Consider the following 18112-nt stretch of genomic DNA (forward strand, 5'->3'; position numbering starts at 1 on the left):
AATGATGGATTACCAGCCTGTCCTGGGTTATTAGAATATAAGGGACTCACTGATGAAATTTTCTTTCTTACGGTTCAGATCTAAACTTATCTTTAAACTGTTTCTATAAGTAATTCCAAATATGTATAGCATAAAGTTCCAAAATTTTATTAGTTTTTATTTTTTACCCTAGATAAAATTGACTGCCATTGCTAGTAATAGTTTTCATCTGAATAAGCCTGTGCTTTATCCATTTCAGAAACCATTCATTGACCATAATTTGTTTTAAGGTCTCATTTCCAAGTTTTTTTTTTTTTTTGGTATGATAGTCAATTGGCAGTTATTTGCATTCTGTTGTACCATTTGTTTGCATTTTTTGTTTCACACAGAATTCTCTTTCAAGCAACTTTTAATTAATTTTTCTTTAAGACAAATCTATTGTTTGATGCACTGGTTAAAAAAGGCATTTGTGGACTTCACAGCCTTGTCTTTAAAAATAATTAAAATCATAGTACTTTTGAGTATCCTATCTCTAAACTTTCATGGGATACAGGATTAGAAGGCACATTCTCTCTTATCCTTGGCCATATGAATTAGCATAGAATTTATAGGCATATAGTATGTTTAAATGAGTATTTTAACTTTTTATTATCTCTTGATCAGTATCTTAAGGCCAAAGACTGGCTAAAGAACAGTGCCAAACTGTGTCTTCCTAATGAGTCTTAGTGGTTCCAGCCAGTCTGGTCAGATCCACGAAGTCTTCTCTGGAGGATTTGTTTTCTTGCCCTGATCATCTGATTTCTGGAGAAGCAGCTACATTCTGAGCTGTAATAACCCTTGTGGCAGGTCTGTGGCTTAGGGTGATAAGTACCAGGGTGAGAAGGAAACATAAGTTCGACTCTGTGCAGAGGAGCTTGAGTTAAGAGGGGAAGTGGACAGAAATGTCAGAGCTGGTGGTGTGTCCTTCCTACTGAAAAAGCCCTTGTGAGCTCAGGGGGCATGGTGGTGGGAGCTGGCTCAGTAAGCTTTTGTGACTAGAGAAAGGATCTTTGTCTTACACCATACTTTATAAGTGAAATTTGTCCCTGTGGAGTTTTTCTTGGAAATATCTCAGTCTTTGCTTTGCAACTTACTTGAGTAAACTTACACGCTGTGATTGCCAACTGAGCTCTTAAAAAATATTGACAGTAATATGATCAACTAGATTGTACCATTCTTGAGTTAGAGACTAGTAGAATATCTAGTTCATATTGTTTTCAGTTGCGTATTATTTTGAAAACATTTAGTAGTATACTTTCTCTCTCTCTGTTCCTAGGGAAGTATACCTCAGACTGTGCTGAGGTTTTTACAGAATCACTTAGGTAAATGTTTTTGAAGCAAATCTTAAACCATATCTGTTATATAGTGGCTACATTTTAACTAAAAGAGAAGTAGGTAATTGCCTTTTGAAGATAACCTTTATTTCATTTTGACATTTCCATATCCATTTGGTTTTATGGAGCCTGCTGCTGAGTTAATAATGTCATAAATTGTCATTCTGGAAATACTGAGGAAAAATTGGATAGATTTGAATGCTCATTTCAGTTATGAAAATACTGTGTCAGGGTAAGACCATAAAAAGATAAGCTTTCTTTTGTTTTTTTCTCTTTCATTATAAAGGTTTAAGTGATTTTGAGCTTAGATTTTTATCTTTGCAGATTATTTTAACTTTCCATTGTTTTGTTTTCCTGGAGTCATCTTCCTTCTTGTGTTCTTGGCCTTAAATTTGGTCTTGAAATAATGATAGTCAGTAGCAGTTTTGAGTTTGGAGAGGGTAAAGAAATTGTCATGGTGCACTCTTGTAATAAATCATAAATCAGTATTGTTAAGAAACATGAAAGAGAGGTGAAAATGTGCTTTAGGACTTATATTCTCATAATTTTCTCTGGGCTTTGTTAAAAGGCATTTTAATTACCTAAACAAAAATTACATAATCAGAATTTTAACTGTAAATTGAATAATTAAGGTTCTATCTGATGCAGCCTCAGGCATCTAGCTCTTAGCAGTAGAAGAGTGTTAATAACCTTCAGGACTAAAGGAATGCATTGTAGGCCCATAGGTTCAGTTGTCCTTAGTCCTGTACAGTTTGCAAAAAAAGAGGGGGTGGGTGAGTGTAAGTCACAATAATATGACAAGAAATGCTTGAAAAATGGATTATGGTTAATCTTCAAGTTAGAGTCTGTGGGCTCAGCTGATATCATCAAGATCTGGGGACGCTGTTGCCCATGGTGTAGCATGTGAAAGAATGAAATAACTGCCTCAGTTTGACCTTTGTGTGAACATTTGTTGCTCTTGCAGTGGAATCATCCGAGTGTATGAAATTGCTGTTATCCCACCTGCTTCTTTTTATTTTCCATTTGCAGTCTGTTCAGTTCAGGAAGCTGCTATAACACTTGGTGCCAGTGTTGCCCAACTCTAAGTAGTGTGTTTTTTTATTCGCACTAACCATCAGGAAACTAGAATTTCTGGTTTCCTCAGGTATGTCTAGTGGTTGTTAGTGTTTTGTGAAAGTTTCATAGCATTTGATTATATAGCATAAGGTATTTATAAAAAGAGAATGTTTTCTGGTTTTGCCTTTTAAGTTAGGTCTCATTCCGTAAGCTTTTTATTCTGTATGAACCAATTGAATGCTTAGCTGTGGCTGTTAACCTGGAAAAATTTGTTGACTTTGTAAAGCAACAATTCATGCAAGCAATTTTATTTTATTTAAAAATATGGAAAAAATTAAATATTTGATGGGAACAGAAGAACTTTCTGAGTTTCAAATAGATTGATTTTTAGACAGGTTAATGATAGCTAGAAATTTTATTCACTTTATTAATATAAATGAATGCAGTTCACATTTTAAATGTGTAATAAAGCCACAAAGTAGTATAACATTACTGTAAAAGGTCCTTGTGAATGATAGAGCAATTTAAATGTCCAAAATTGGGCAGTTAGCAAACTCTTTTACCTACTCAGAGTCATTTTTTGGTCTAACACAGCAATATTATTTTATTTTAAGCTATAAAAATTGCAAGGTAGATCATGCTGCTAGAAAACTAAAAATGGACTTTCACGTACTTTAAAAGAAAAGCACTAAAATTTCTGACATTTCTTTACTCACTCTCTTTACTATTGTTAAAGTGTTTAAGTTTCCTAACTAAACTTTTGCTCCAACAACTAGGCACTGGACATTATAGTTCCATATACGGAATAAAAGAAGAAGTATTATTTCCCAGACGTCGTAAAACCTGAATTACTATTTGTATTTCATTGGGAATTCATGATTATTCTGTCCAGAGGGTACTCCTTCAGAAATCCGGAAATAATATGGAACCCTCAAATAAATAAGCATCTGAGGAGTTTGGTGTTACGGAGTGTGTTGTATTTTTACAGGTGCCACTGATTAATGAACTTGAATCAGCAATACATCAGCTGTACAAACAGCGAGCTTCCCGCCTTGTCCAAAGACGACAAGATGATATTAAAGATGAATCTTCGGAGTTTTCAAGCCATTCAAGTCAGTCCATCTTGAAGGTTTTTATTGTTCATTAAACAACCTTGTTTCCTTAGTGCACCCTAACTGAGACGTAGACAGCGCAGGGCTTTTCTTTTAAAGAAACGAATTTCCTTGCTCTTGTGTCAGGCAGATCTAAAAGTATTAATAGCATGCGCTTGGATTGTGTTTAAGAAAATACAGCTTCACAAAGGAGCGCAAGTCATGTACTAATATTCTGTCTTATTCTTCTTTGGGCATATTTTTTAATTCTTCAAAGTATAGTAAGGACATCATCCGTATTTTATCTTAAAACCAGTAATCTACTTGTCCCTAATTGATTTTTTTCCCCCATTTTAACATCAATACAAATGCTAACACAAATGCTGTTGTTGATCATAACCAAGGTTTGGAGTTAGGGATTGGGAAATTTTGGATGGGAGAGAGGGTTTTATTACATAACAAATGATACAATTCCAAGATTAGGGGAGTTTTGAGCTTCACCCCTTGCATAAATTTTTTGCACTAGATTTTTTTTTTTTTCCCTAGTTTGTCTTATATAACTAGGTCTTTTGTTTTGGGGGTTTTTTTAGTCAGTTGATGGCAACACTTCTTAAAAATTTTAGTGTAAAAATATGGAAATTTAAATTTTATATTCCTTTCATTACAATGTGGGTTATGGAAAACCAAAATGAATTAGAAACCTCTTAATAAAGAGTTTAGCTGAAACTCTTTAACCAGACATATTAAAAAACATTTTAATTCCACTTTTCATTGCCCTCTATATTCTTGAGTACTGTAATAGGAATATTCCTGCGTTGAGCTTCTCCTGGCTTTTTTTCTCATTTCTTTGGTCCCTGTGTCAGCAGTTCTTAAATGGATGTATACATTAGAATTACCCATGATATTAATTTAAAATGCAGATTTCTTGGTCCTGTCTCCAGAAATTCTTGTCAGGTCTTGGATGGTGTCCAGTAATCTGCATGTTAAACAGCCAGTCCAGGTGTTCCAAGTACAAAGTGCCCTGGTCTTAGTCTTTCTGAAAACAATGCTTTGTCATATAGGGTGTCCTGTAAATTAGAGGGACATTGAATCCCTGGAAAGCATTCTCCTGTGTGCTGAATGGGTTTTGGAGCATCATAAAGAGATGGTGACATGGCCCTCAGATGAGTCAGACTCAGTGTACGCCATATCAATGGCTTTGACCTTCCGTTTTTGCCATACACATTTAAATCTGCATTAGTGCCATTTGGGGCACCTAAATAACTAATGCATGCCTCTCAAGTCACTTTTGATCCAGACAACGAGATTTCTGGGGCAGATTACAGGTAATCATTATATCTATGATGGGAAGTAATTTCCTTTTAAGTTAAATGGCTGTGTGAGCTGTGCATTTCATCAAATACCTTTTCCTAGCTATAATCTGTTCTTTATAATTTGGAGGTATTTACTTATATGGAATTCAGAGTAAGGGTTGAATGATGGGTGTTAATTATCAATAGATTGGCAGTTGGAAAGAAATGAAAGGTAATGAGAAAGTGTTGTCCTAGAGGGAGTATTCATTATTGCCAAAGATTTGAGGAAAATTGCATGGGATACTGAAGTATCGATTTCTTTTTCCGATATCTTTTTTTTAAAGAAACAAAAATACAGCCTGAAATTATTCTGTTTAGATTTGCAAGTGCTTTACCACAGTTAGAGCATATAGTTTCTTACAGAAAGAAGGAAGCTATCAGTTGAGTTGTCTGCTCTGTCTTCTTCAATATATATTTTAGAAAGTCTCTAAATATAAACATTTTAAGTATTATACTAAGTTAACATTATAATTTTCTTTGGAATACTTCTTTAATGATGGCTGCCTCTTAAAGAGGCAGGGATCGTTTCTGTAGTTTGGGACTTTTTAGCTAATTTATCTGTGATATGTAGTGGAGTCCCAGTTGAGGTAGAGCTGGGGCATTTTGTTTGTTAATCAGTAAAAGAGTCAACTTTTAAAAGTAGTAGGATCTAGGATAGTTAGGGTACGCTGAAGTAGACACCGACGCTTTGTTGGTTTGATTTTCCCTGTTGCTGTGCCACGTCTTTGATATCAGGAGAAAACTTCCGCTGATGTCTTTCATTTTGCCCGTGATTCCGCCCCCACCCCCACACACCCTCTGGGGGTTTTGCTTCCCTTTACTATCCTGCGTATTACAGGATGTCTCCAGAGTGTCGAACTTGAATGTAGAAATAAAGCATCACAGAGAGATGTTTCCCCCACTTCTGCTTCTACCCTAGGCAAGAGAGTCTCCAGGATTCTTCTCTGGACAAAGAGAGTGGGTCCAGAGAAAAGACCATGAGACACTATTATCTGGGGGCCCCAACAAAAGGTTGACTTTTACCCAGTGATCTGATGGAGACGTCTCTGTTAGACAGCTCCCACCTGCATCCACGAAATTTCCAGTCTCATCCCTGTGTAGTTAATGATCATCGGACAGCAGCACAAGCAGTAGAACCAAAGAGACTGAGGACACACATGCAGGTGGCAGGAGAAAACTTAAAACATAATTGCTATCCTTGGGAGATGGCAGAAGAGATCCTACATGTAGCACAAGTAGAAGATGCTATAAAAAAGGAATATTCTGAGAAGAATAGCCATACCTTGGAAACTAAAAAATGGTAACTGATATATAAATGTAAACAGGAATGTCGAAAGCTAAAGTTAGAAAATTTGTCCTAAAAATTAATAAGAGAGATGGAAAATGGGAAAAAAGAAATAAGGGAATTGTGCTTTGAAAATAGTGGTTGAGAAAGCACAAGTTGGTCCTATTCAGATGATTTTTAGCCTATATTGTTGATTCTGCCCTTGTTTTTAAAATAGTAATAGAGAATAGATTTCTACAAAGAAACATTAGAACAAAATAGAATAAATCATTAAGTTCCCACAACAAAGGTGTTTTTTCATACTTCCTACTTAGACCTCTTTGCTGTCATTTCATATCATTCAACAATATGCTTCATTCCTAAAAAAGTAACCGATTATTTTTCCCTTTACACAAGTAACTTAGGTTTTAACTTATTTTGTCATCATGATAGCATAAACTAGTTTTGTTACTTAGACATAAGAACAGGGATTCAGCCAGTTTGCATTGGCGTAGTGTTGTCAGACTCTATTTTTCTACTCCTTTTTGTGGAAAAATGAATTAATATTGAGATTTGCTCTAAATTAGCAAACTATCTGGTTTATCAGTTATTGCAGAATCCCGCTGTTTAGATTAGAAAGTAGTCTGTCATTATGGCTTATTCTGTGCAAACTCTTTCCTCAAAATTGTTGGGGGAAGGCTTTTAATTTTAACCATTGTTGTTTTCCAGATAAAGCTCTGATGGCACCAAATCTTGACTCCTTTGGACGAGATCGGGCACTGTATCAAGAGCATGCCAAACGTCGGATTGCAGAACGGGAGGCCAGGAGGTAATCCCCAGATGCTTGCTGTTGCTCGGTTTGTGACGGGAGGAGTCTCCTTTGTCTGGTTTGGGAACTCACTGCTTGTTATTTAGGACTCGTCGTAGACAAGCCAGAGAGCAGACTGGTAAGATGGCAGATCACCTTGAAGGCCTTTCCAGTGATGATGAAGAAACTTCTACGGATATCACAAATTTCAATCTGGAAAGAGGTTAGATTTTTATTTGGAAATGAGATTCATTGTCAGTGTGCTTTCTGCTTGGCTGTAGTTGTTACCATGAAATAATCTGAGGTTTTGTGGCCTCTGCTTTAGAGCCTGGCACTTGTTGCTTACTTGCACCTGTTTTTACCTGTTTTTATTACTGAATATCATAATGAGTTCTCACAATTAGTGGTAACACTTTGTTATGGGGTTTACTTAGTTACTTGCATTATAAATAATGTTACTCTTCAGAATCGTAGAATTTTAAAAGCGACAGGAGAATGTTTCAGATCCCAGGGGCCACCCTAATTCAGCCTGTCTGGTCTGGAAACGTAAAGGTTGGCAGTAGGGAGCCCTACTCAGCCCTAAAGGGAGTTCCTGATTTGGGGAGTCCTGAATCATTCAACCACAAGGAATAGTTAGTATTGTTACATGAAGGCATTTCCAGAAGGAACCCCAAGTAAAAGTCTTTATTTCCCACCATTGGCTGCAGTTATCTGTCATTTATTAACTTTGGAACATAGTTGGAGAAGCTTATTTTGTTTCTCCCACTTTTTTATAGTGAACATTTCTAAACATATAGGAAAACGGAAAGAATAGCACATTGATCACCATCTACCTGTCACCCAGATTCAGCAGTTCTTACCATCAGTTGGCCAAGTTTGCTTTGGATATGTGTGTGTTCCACTGAACCATTTGAAATTAACTTACAGACATCATGGCACTTGCCTCTAAAAACTTTAACATATTTAATGTCTCCCCCCTGAAAAAGGATGCTTTTCTACCTTACTGTAACACCATTACCACCCTTGAGAAAAATGAACAGAAATTTCTTAGTGTCATATCTGTATTCAGTACCTCCCCAATTCTCAGGACTGTTTCTGTGGGTTACTCTGTGTTTCCCACACCTGGATCCACACGGGGTTCCTGCATTGCACTTGGTCATTGCACCTTTTTTATCTAGAATTAATGAATATCATGAGTACCTTATAATACACACACCACTATTATCTGTTCAAGGCATTTGCTTTCTGGAGGCCGTTCGTCTTATAGAATGTCCTGCATTCTAAGTTTGTCTGTCTCCTCATGGTATTAACTTGTTTCTCCAGTCATTGCATATCTTGTAAACTGGAATTTTAAGTCTGGAGTCTTGATTAGGTTCAGGTTAAACCTTTTTGGCGAGAATACTTCATACAAGATGCTCTTTCTTATTATATAATAGCAGATGGCAAAGGTTTCCTTTTATCAGTGGTGTTTAGGTGGATTGTAAGAAGTAGATTGTCATGACTAGATCTCTTCATTGTAAAGAGTCCACTGTTCAGAGTCATATAGAGCATCAAATAACTTCACTCAAAGATCCTGGCATCCACTGTAGATTCTTGTCTATGTTAGTTATTGCAGTCACCAAGCAACTTTGAAAGAACAGATGTGATGGTTACTGATGATCATCCACATCTGTTATTTAAATGGTGATTTGTGAGCTGAAGAGCTGGATACAGTTTGTACTTTATGCAATTACTCACACTTACTGTTCCATGATAACTGAAATATGAAATATGAGTTTTGGGGAACAGGTATTATTTAGACTATGGTAGCAACCCACTCCAGTATTCTTGCCTGGAGAATCCCAGGGACAGGGGAGCCTGGTGGACTGTCGTCTATGGGGTCGCACAGGGTTGGACATGACTGAAGTGACTTAGTAGCAGCTCCAGCAGATAATGATACATATTGGAACTATGTAGAATGGTGACTGCCTGCACTGTAGTTTGTGTGATAGACATTTGGAACCTAAATTTATCTCTGTTTCCTTTCCTTTAAGTTGCAGTTGTTAATTCATTTCAGTCGCTCAGTCTTGTCCAACTCTTTGCGACCCCATGGACTGTTCCTTTGTTAATGAGCCTATCTTATTACTTACTCAGGCTACAGAGAAAATGCTGAAAATAACTGAACTGCGTTTTTTCTACTGCATACTAAGTTAACATTCCTCTGTGGGGGTTTCTTTGTTGTTTTTGTTGGTTTTAGATCGCATTTCAAAAGAGTCCAGCAAGGTTTTTGAAGATGTCCTTGAAAGTTTCTATTCAATTGATTGTATTAAATCCCAGTTTGAAGCTTGGCGTTCAAAATACTACACATCCTATAAGCACGCCTACATCGGCCTTTGTCTGCCGAAGCTGCTCAACCCCCTCATACGGCTGCAGCTTCTCACGTGGACTCCACTTGAGGTGAGTGGCTTCTCTCACTGTTGGGAAGCAGGATACCATGACGCTTGGGAAAGAGATGAGCTTGAATAAAGTATTTTTCCCCGGGCGGTAAGTCATGTCAGGGCTATAAGTGATACAGAGTATCACTGGGTGTAATCTTATGGATCTTTCCTTTTATGTTCTGTTCCTTTTTAAGAGAACCGTCTGTTGCTTCTCAATTTGTATACAGTATCTTTCTCAACTAAAACTACAAGTATTGACATGGAGATAGGAACATGAATGAATAAGAACTTGGTTCTTTGATCCCAGAAAACTGTAGAACGTCATGGGAAAGCTCAGTGAGGAAGATGTGAAGTGGGGCCCTGAACTAAGTCAGTGGTGATGGAAATCAGGATGAGATAAACTGGTAGATTTAAGAGGTGCAATCAATAGAACCTATTTGCCTGTTACCTAAGGGAGGTAATTGTCTAGGTAATTGTCGAATTGTCTATGTACATCTAGTGGTCATGTTTTAGATAACAGTTTTATAAGTTACCAACATACGGGTGGAGCCGTGGGCATGAATGAGATGGGCTGGGTTGAGTATGTAAACTATACCAAAAAGAAGGCTGAGGTGGAAGCCCTGGAAACAACAGGAGAAAATGTGAGCTCTGGGGACTCTTCAGCTCCCAGCTCCCGCTTGCCCAGCCCGCGCGGCCTCCCACGCTGCGCTGTGTGCCCCAGTGCACGGCAGAGGCTCCCGGGCGTGCTGGTGCGCCCCTGCCGGCTCTCCGTCTTCACAGCTCCTCCCCCTGCCCTGCAGCTGTCTCAGCCTCCCTCACCTCCCTTTCTGGCTCCTGACTCAGCAGGGCTGCTCCGCTCTCCTGACCAGGAGTCACCTCCTTTGACTCCCTTCTTCCAGGGGCCATAGTCCTATACTGCCTCTGGTGGTCCGTTGTCTAAGAACAGATGTTTCGTGTATTTTGTCCCGTATTTAGTTTATGGCTGAAGGCTGAATCCAGTTCCGGTTACTCTCTTCGTGGCTAGAAGCAGAACTAGCCACTGTTTTAAACGTTTGGGCAACCTTTTAAATATTTTCTAGGCAAAATGTCGTGACTTTGAGAACATGCTGTGGTTTGAATCTTTGCTGTTTTACGGTTGTGAAGAACGAGAGCAAGAAAAGGACGATGTCGATGTCGCACTGTTGCCGACCATTGTGGAAAAGGTGATTCTTCCTAAACTAACAGGTAGAGATTACAGAATTGAACATTCAAACACATTGGGCTTTTCATATCTACTGTTAGGAGTTTTTAATCAGAGCATATGTTCTCATAGAAATTACATTATTAATAGTGAAGGTACAGTCAGACCCAGAGATGGCTAAAGGGTACCTGTCTGTTACCTTGGGACTTGAAGAGCACCTTGGGGAGGGCCTGGAATTGGGGGCAGTAGGCAGATTTTAGACTCTTAAGGACTGCCTGAAGCAAAACTGAATACATAGTTTTGGGGAGGATATGCATTTTTCCAGGGAGCAGTTTCATTTCTTTCATCAATTTCTCACAAAAGTTTAGGAATCATTGACCTATGGACCTGTTTAAAATATTAAAGAAGTTTAGGTTCAGTTAGAGATTCTTAAGACTGGGGCAGAATCTCCTGGGATATAAAAATCCTATTTTCCCCAATCTTTATTTTTCACCAAGAAGCAGAAAATAATAGGAATCTGTGTTTCCTTTTCACCTTTGCCTAATCTTCAACATTCCTATGGTTAATTGGACAAAGACAACTGAAGCTCACACTCTACAGGAAGAGTCATGATTGGCATTTCTAAACTGAGGACTTGACATCAGATTTGTCAGCTGCAGTTTACTTCTATATCTCAGTACTTTCTACCTTCTTTTTTTCTTAATAGTCATTGCTGAAAATATGTGGGACCCCTTTTCTACAACACAGACTTCAAGAATGGTTGGAATTACTCTAAAATTAATAAATGGATATCCTTCAGTGGTGAATGCAGAAAACAAAAATACACAGGTAATTTAGTTATTATTTATGAAAAGTTTAAATAATATTTCATATATCTTCTCTTCCTTTGAAAATGAGCAAGTTGAGAGAACGAGTGGGTTATAGTCAGAAAATCTGATTCTCCCACTTGAGGTATCTGGTCCTTTATACAGAAAATTTGAGATACTGGTTTTTAGTTTTAAAAGAGTCTAGATAGCTTCTTATCTATACTGTTTTCATCCTTCTCACCACCCCATCCCCATTCACAATCAGACTAATCAGACATCCCTTGAAGAACTTTATTTTTTGGGGGGAAAAGAAAAGCAGAAAACTACTGGGATGTGTACCAATTGATAATTTAAATCCCAAAACATGTAATAGCATGTAAAACAATCAGGTGGTGTTTAATATAACTAGTTTCCAAACTTTAAATTGCTGCTGCCTCCACTGAAGTTCCTTACAAGCAATATAGACATAGGAAAGTACTGTTTATCATTGTTTTACTTTCACTGAGCTCATTTTGAGAAGAACCAGACTTACAGGTCTGATTTTAAACCTTTATATAGTAGATTAAGGGGCTGAAAGATTTCTAAATGACTTTATTACTTGGTAATTGATAAGGTGTGAACTAAGAATAAAGACCTTTGGGCCTTCGGTGAGAAAGGAAATTTGAGCTGTTCACTCAAAATTGAATACTCAGTTAATGAGGTGGTTTGGAATGTGGCTTATTTTTATTTCCTAAACTTTTATCATAACCCTTATTATAATGCATGATCTATTTTTAACTCTTCAGGTATACCTAAAAGCACTTCTATTAAGAATGAGGAGAACTTTAGATGATGATGTATTCATGCCCTTGTATCCCAAAAAGTAAGTCATTCCTAAAAATGTTAAAGATGATAATATTCTCTATTGTCTTTCAGAGAAGGCTTCTTAAATTCTGGGAAAACTAAGCATAGCTTGTAATATAAACTTTACCTACGTAGTCTAAACCTGTAGCCCAAATTGAGGAGCTCATTGTGGAAACCATTTCCCTTAAGCAGAATAAAACAAATAGTCCTCCGTTATCTCAGAATACATTGTCATTACCTTTTAAAATTACTATCTTCTGGAATACAATTGAAAATCAAAAAAATTCATTTCTTCCTTTGTTCACCTCTTACTTAACAGAAATCTTCTAGAAATAAGATGGAACTTAACACACAACTTTTGATCATGATGTGTTTCTCTTTTTTTCCTTAGTGTCTTGGAAAATAAAAATTCTGGGCCTTACTTGTTTTTTCAACGACAGTTTTGGTCTTCAGTTAAGGTAAGTGTCTACAGGCTATCTGAACGCTTTGGCTTTTGTTTGACTTTCATACAGTATATTTTGAAAAGTATTTTAATATTTGGTTAAATAACTTGATAGGTTTGATGTTTCCAGAGGAGAAAATGAATTCTGAGTCCCAATAAGGTCCAGACTACCCAACAAAATCCTTTACTAAACCACAGTTGATTTATTCAGCAAATAGAGTACTAGGTACTCTTCTAAGCTGGGGGAATATAGCACTGAATAAGATAGAAATAGAGCTATCATTGGAGAAGGCAATGGCACCCCACTCCAGTACTCTTGCCTGGAAAATCCCATGGATGGAGGAGCCTGGTAGGCTGCAGTCCACGGGGTCCCTAAGAGTCGGACACAACTGAGCGACTTCACTTTCACTTTTCATTTTCATGCATTGGAGAAGAAAATGGCAACCCACTCCAGTGTTCTTGCCTGGAGAATCCCAGGGACGGGGGAGCCTGGTGGGCTGACGTCTATGGGGTCACACAGAGTCAGACAGGACTGAAGCAACTTAGCAGCAGCAGCAGCAGAGCCAATCTGGTGTTTATAACCCAGCACAATTGACGATAGCAAATAAGTAATCTCAGGTAGGAGGAATTTTGAAAAAAGAAATTCAGAGTCGTATTGGAGCATATGACAAGGGGCATAGAAGATTCCCTTGCATCCTGAGAAGTGATATTTAGGTTGTTAATTGGCCCTGAGGTGAGGGAGAGAAAGACATACTAGAACTGAGAGAAGTCCAGGGTGGCTAGAGTTAGGGAAGAGATAAGCAATCCAGGTGATACAGAAGCTATAATTTACGTGGAAACATCATAGGAGATTCCCCAAATCAAGATAATAACCCAAATCCCCCAATTCCTAAGCTCTTTTTATTTTCTTATAGTGTTCTTTGTAAGAATGTCTTAGGAATGGAATTATATACTGGTTAGCCTTTTGAATCTGGCTTCATTCACGTAACATAATGCACTCGTGATTTAGTGTTATTTTATGTTCATTCCTATTTTCAAATGGTGAATATACCATTTAAAATTTTTTTATTGAAATATAGTTGATTTGACAGTGTTGTGTTGTATAGTAGAGTGATTCAGTTATACATATCCTTATCTGTTCTCAGATTCTTCTGGATATACCATTTTTTGATGTGGTTTTTTATCCATTAGATAGTTTACAGTTTGGAGTAATTATGAATAAACCTGTCAGCATACAGGTTTTTCTGGGTATATAAGTTTTTATTTCTCTTCGATGAGTATCTAGATTATTAGGTAAATATCTAAAAGCTGTTTTCTAAACCGACAGTATTAATGTTCTAGTTCTTTCTCACACACTTGCTGTCTTTCAGGATTTTATTTTTTAAGCCATTCTCCAAGTGTATGTTCAGGTCTTGTTACGGTTTGCATTTCCCTAATGACTGACAATGCTGAGCATGTTTTCATCTGCTTACTGACCATCTGTATGTGGCTCAGAGGGTAAAGAATCTGCCTGCAGTGCAGGAGATCCGGGTTTGATCCCTGGGTCGGGAAGATCCTCTGGAGAAGGGCATGGCAACCCATTCCAGTGTTCCTGCCTGGAGAACCCCAAGGACAGAGGAGCCTGGTGGGCTACAGTCCATGGGGTTGCAAAGAGTTGGACACAACTAAGCAACTAACACTCACATGTTCTTTAGTGAAGTATCTCTGCAAATCTTTTGCCCATTTTTAAAAATTGGGTTTTCTTATTATTGAGCTTTGAGTTTTATATTCTTGATACAAATACTTCACATACATGATTTGCAAACTTTTTCCCCTGAGTCTGTAGCTTGTCTTCATTCTCTCAGAAGTTTTTCATTCTGATGAAGTCCAATTACTACTTCTTCCTGTTATGGATTGTGCTTTACATGTCACATCTGAAAAATCTTTGTGTAACACAAGGCTACTAAGTTTTTTGCCTAGCCTTTCTTCTAGATGTTTCATGACTAAGTTTTACATTTAAGTCTGTGATCCATTTTGAGTTAATTTTTATATAGGGCATGAGGCCTAGTTGTTTAGGTTCATTTGCCCCAGCACACTTTGTTGAACAGACTATCTTTTATTAAATTTAGTTGCTTTTGTACCTTTGTTGAAAATCATCTGCCCTTATATGGGTCATGGAAGGGTTTTTAAGTAGGGAGGTGCTTGAAAAATATTGCCATTTTTTAGATATTGCAGTTGCTGTGTGGAGATAATGGTTTGAAGTAGGTAAAGATGGTAATAATGAAAATGGGAATTAGTACTTAACTACATATTTACTGTGTTCCAAGCACTGGACCACACCTTTTATACAGATTATCCTCTTGAATCCTCACAACAGCCCTGTGAGCTTTAACTCCACTGATGGGACAGTGGCATGCAGAATCACCTACCCAGGCTTACTTCTTTGTTAACTGGTAGAGATGGGAGTCTCCTTCAGGCCAGTCTGACTCTTCAGTTCTTCCCAACTGTGGTTCTGTGAACAAACTAATTCCTGGTGCCCTGAGGCCTCTATCGTGTATGTACCTGGAATGTACACAAATCATTTTCTGTAGGATTTAGTTCTGTCACAGAACCCTGCTTGAGAAGAACTGTGCCAGAGCCATAAAGAGATGGCAGCAGCTCCTGTTAGGGGTGTGGCAGCAGGGACCAGGAGAAGGGACAGCTTGAGGGAGAGGTTGGGAGTGACATGTCGGCTGTGGCCTGCTTGATTGGTTGATAATGTTGTCATTTCCTAGGATGAGAAATACTGAGAACATAGAAGTATTTATGGTAGAATGGGTGGGGACTTCCATTTTTGTATGGGTATTGAGCTTAAGTAGCTTCCAGTGTCCTGGTTCATGAGGTCTGGTAAACATGCAAGTCTTATAAGTTAGTCTCTCAGTGGCGTCTGACTCTGCAACCCCATGGACTTAGCCTGCCAGGCTCCTCTGTCCATGGGATTTTTCCAGGCAAGAATACTGGAGTGGATTTCCATTTCCTTCTCCAGGGGACTTTCCTAATCCAGGGATTGAACCCAAGTCTCCTGCATTACAGGTGGATTCTTTGCCAATGAGCCACCAGGGAAGCATGCAATGTGGTAGTCAGAAAGAGAATTTCCATCTTTTGTCAGGGTCACAGGACTATGACATTTTTCATGATTTTCAAGTGAGGACATTTATCTAAGAATAATCACTTCTCTGCCAGTACTTTGTTATGATGTAAACTGTTCTTACCTGCATTGTCCACTACAGTAATTACTAACTCTGTGTGGCTATTTAAAGTTTAGTTAATCTCAGTCATTCTAGGAAATATTCAGGCCCTTCAAAACTGCTTCTTAGTGCTTGGGCAAGACATGGTCCACGGTATTTCATAAGGTGTTTTAGTGTGTAAGTTATTTACTTTGTATGTACTTAATTTAATCGCTTTACATTGCCTCTCAGTACTTTTTTTCTCTTCTCAAAAAAACAAACTTCTGGTAACAGAGATCTGATTTGTGGTTGCCACAGGTGGGGTTCAGTTCAGTTCAGTCATTCAGTCGAGTCCGACTCTTTACGACCCTATGGACTGCAGCACTCCAGGCCTCCCTGTCCATCACCAACTCCTGAGTCATTGAGTCGGTGATGCCATCCAACCATCTCATCTCTGTTGTCCCCTTCTCCTTCAATCTTTCCCAGCATCAGGGTCTTTTCCAGTGAGTCAGCTCTTTGCATCAGGTGGCCAAAGTATTGGAACTTCAGCATCAGTTCCTCCACTGAATATTCAGGACTGATCTCCTTTAGGGTGGACTGGTTGGATCTCCTTTGCAGTCCAAGGGACTCTCAAGAGTCTCCTCTAACACCAGAGTTCAAAAGCTTCAGTTCTTTGGCACTCAGCATTCTTTATAGTCCAACTCTCACATCCATACATGACTACTGGAAAAATCATAGCCTTGACTAGATGGACCTTTGTTGGCAAAGTAATGTCTCTGCTTTTTAATATGCTGTCTAAATGGGGAGATGGGGTAAAGGAATCAAAAGGTACAAACATCCAGTTGTAAGGTAGGTTCTGAGGATTTAAAGTACAACATGGTGACTGTAATTAAGTGCACTGTAATGAAGTGCACTGTATATTTGAAATTGCTAAGAGAATAGAAAAAAGATGTGTAACTGTGAAGGGAGGGATGTTAACTAAACTCGTGGTAATCATTTCACAATATATATTTTAATTATTATATGTTTAAATTGTTAAACTTGTGCAATGTTACATGTCAATTATATCTCACTGGAACTGGGAAAAATAATTCTTTTCTCCTTTCTAGCTCTTAGGGAATTTTCTTCAATGGTATGGCATTTTCTCAAACAAAACTCTTCAGGAATTATCAATAGATGGTTTATTAAATAGATACATTCTCATGGCTTTTCAGAATTCAGAATATGGAGACGACAGCATCAAAAAAGCCCAAAATGTGAGTTAAATGACACATATTGTAGTTTTTAAAGCATATATGTTAAGGTGAATTGTTTTGTTTGAAGAAATTTGAGAAATTTATGAAAACCCCTTTGATTATTGAATTTGCTGTAATGTGGACAGTCAGCTTGCCTCCTAGGTAGTCCCAAATCCCCTTATCATTTTTTATGTAAAAATTTGTGCTGTTATATGTGTGTATTTATCCTGCTATCCATCTATCTATATCTATTTATTTTTGTAGGTACTAATAAAAGTTTTAACTTGGAGATAGTTTTTTGACAGTTGAATGAATGCTATTCTAAGTGTTACTAAAGAAATGGTTTCTTTTCTCATTTAAGAAGTAATTTTAGTTAATTTTTTTTTTGCTTTATATGCATGAGTTTACTTTATATGCATGTGTTACATACACAATTTTGATAGTTTTTTTTTATTTTTAAACAATAATACAGTTAAATTCTGCAAGTACAGTATAGCTTTTTGACCTGTACCGTGTCAGAGTAATTCTCTGACATGATACTCTCTCACCATCAAAGATTTTTGTGTCTTGTTTCCTATAAACATAGATTTTGTTGTACATTACAGTATAAACATCAACATTAGGAAATTACATTTATATATTGTCACCTAATCCTTAGGGCTCTTTTCAGGTTTTATCAGCTGTCTCAATAACATCCAAAGAAATTGGCAAAGGAAATTTCCAAATCATCCTTTGCATTCAGTTGTCATTTGAAGGTTTCTTTGACCTTCATACCTTGACACCCCTGAAAATGATAGGCCAGTTTTTGTAGAATGTGCTTCAGTTTGGGGTTTTCTGATATTCTCTCATGGCTATATTCACATTTTGCATCTTTGGCAAGATTTGTCCTAGACTTGATTAGTATGGGCTCCAGGTTGACCTCTGTGACCTTGTTTCTGTTTTGGGGCAGCATTTCCTTGTTTCCTGGCACGATGTTCCAGGCTCAGCTGGTACTTGTTGGTCCAGCTTGAATCCGTTGTTTCTCCAAGCATCCCCGGGTTCTTCGGTGGGGCGCCTTTTCTGCCAGGCTTCCCCTTGCTCA

The 18112-nt window shown here is 37.8% G+C and overlaps 1 protein-coding gene across 1 annotated transcript in view; it reads left to right on the top strand.

The window, feature by feature from the left end:
- The window catches only part of PAXBP1 (PAX3 and PAX7 binding protein 1), a 33847-nt gene that overhangs the window by 11248 nt on the left and 4487 nt on the right, over positions 1–18112 (top strand). The window contains exons 8-16 of the mRNA XM_061133966.1: positions 3397–3520; positions 6845–6944; positions 7031–7146; positions 9160–9359; positions 10420–10564; positions 11227–11348; positions 12112–12188; positions 12561–12627; positions 16906–17052. Of these exons, the coding sequence (XP_060989949.1) occupies positions 3397–3520; positions 6845–6944; positions 7031–7146; positions 9160–9359; positions 10420–10564; positions 11227–11348; positions 12112–12188; positions 12561–12627; positions 16906–17052 (1098 nt within the window). The remainder of the gene's footprint in view (positions 1–3396; positions 3521–6844; positions 6945–7030; positions 7147–9159; positions 9360–10419; positions 10565–11226; positions 11349–12111; positions 12189–12560; positions 12628–16905; positions 17053–18112) is intronic.

Source organism: Dama dama, chromosome 31 (genome assembly GCF_033118175.1).
Source record: "Dama dama isolate Ldn47 chromosome 31, ASM3311817v1, whole genome shotgun sequence".
Taxonomy (NCBI): domain Eukaryota; kingdom Metazoa; phylum Chordata; class Mammalia; order Artiodactyla; family Cervidae; genus Dama; species Dama dama.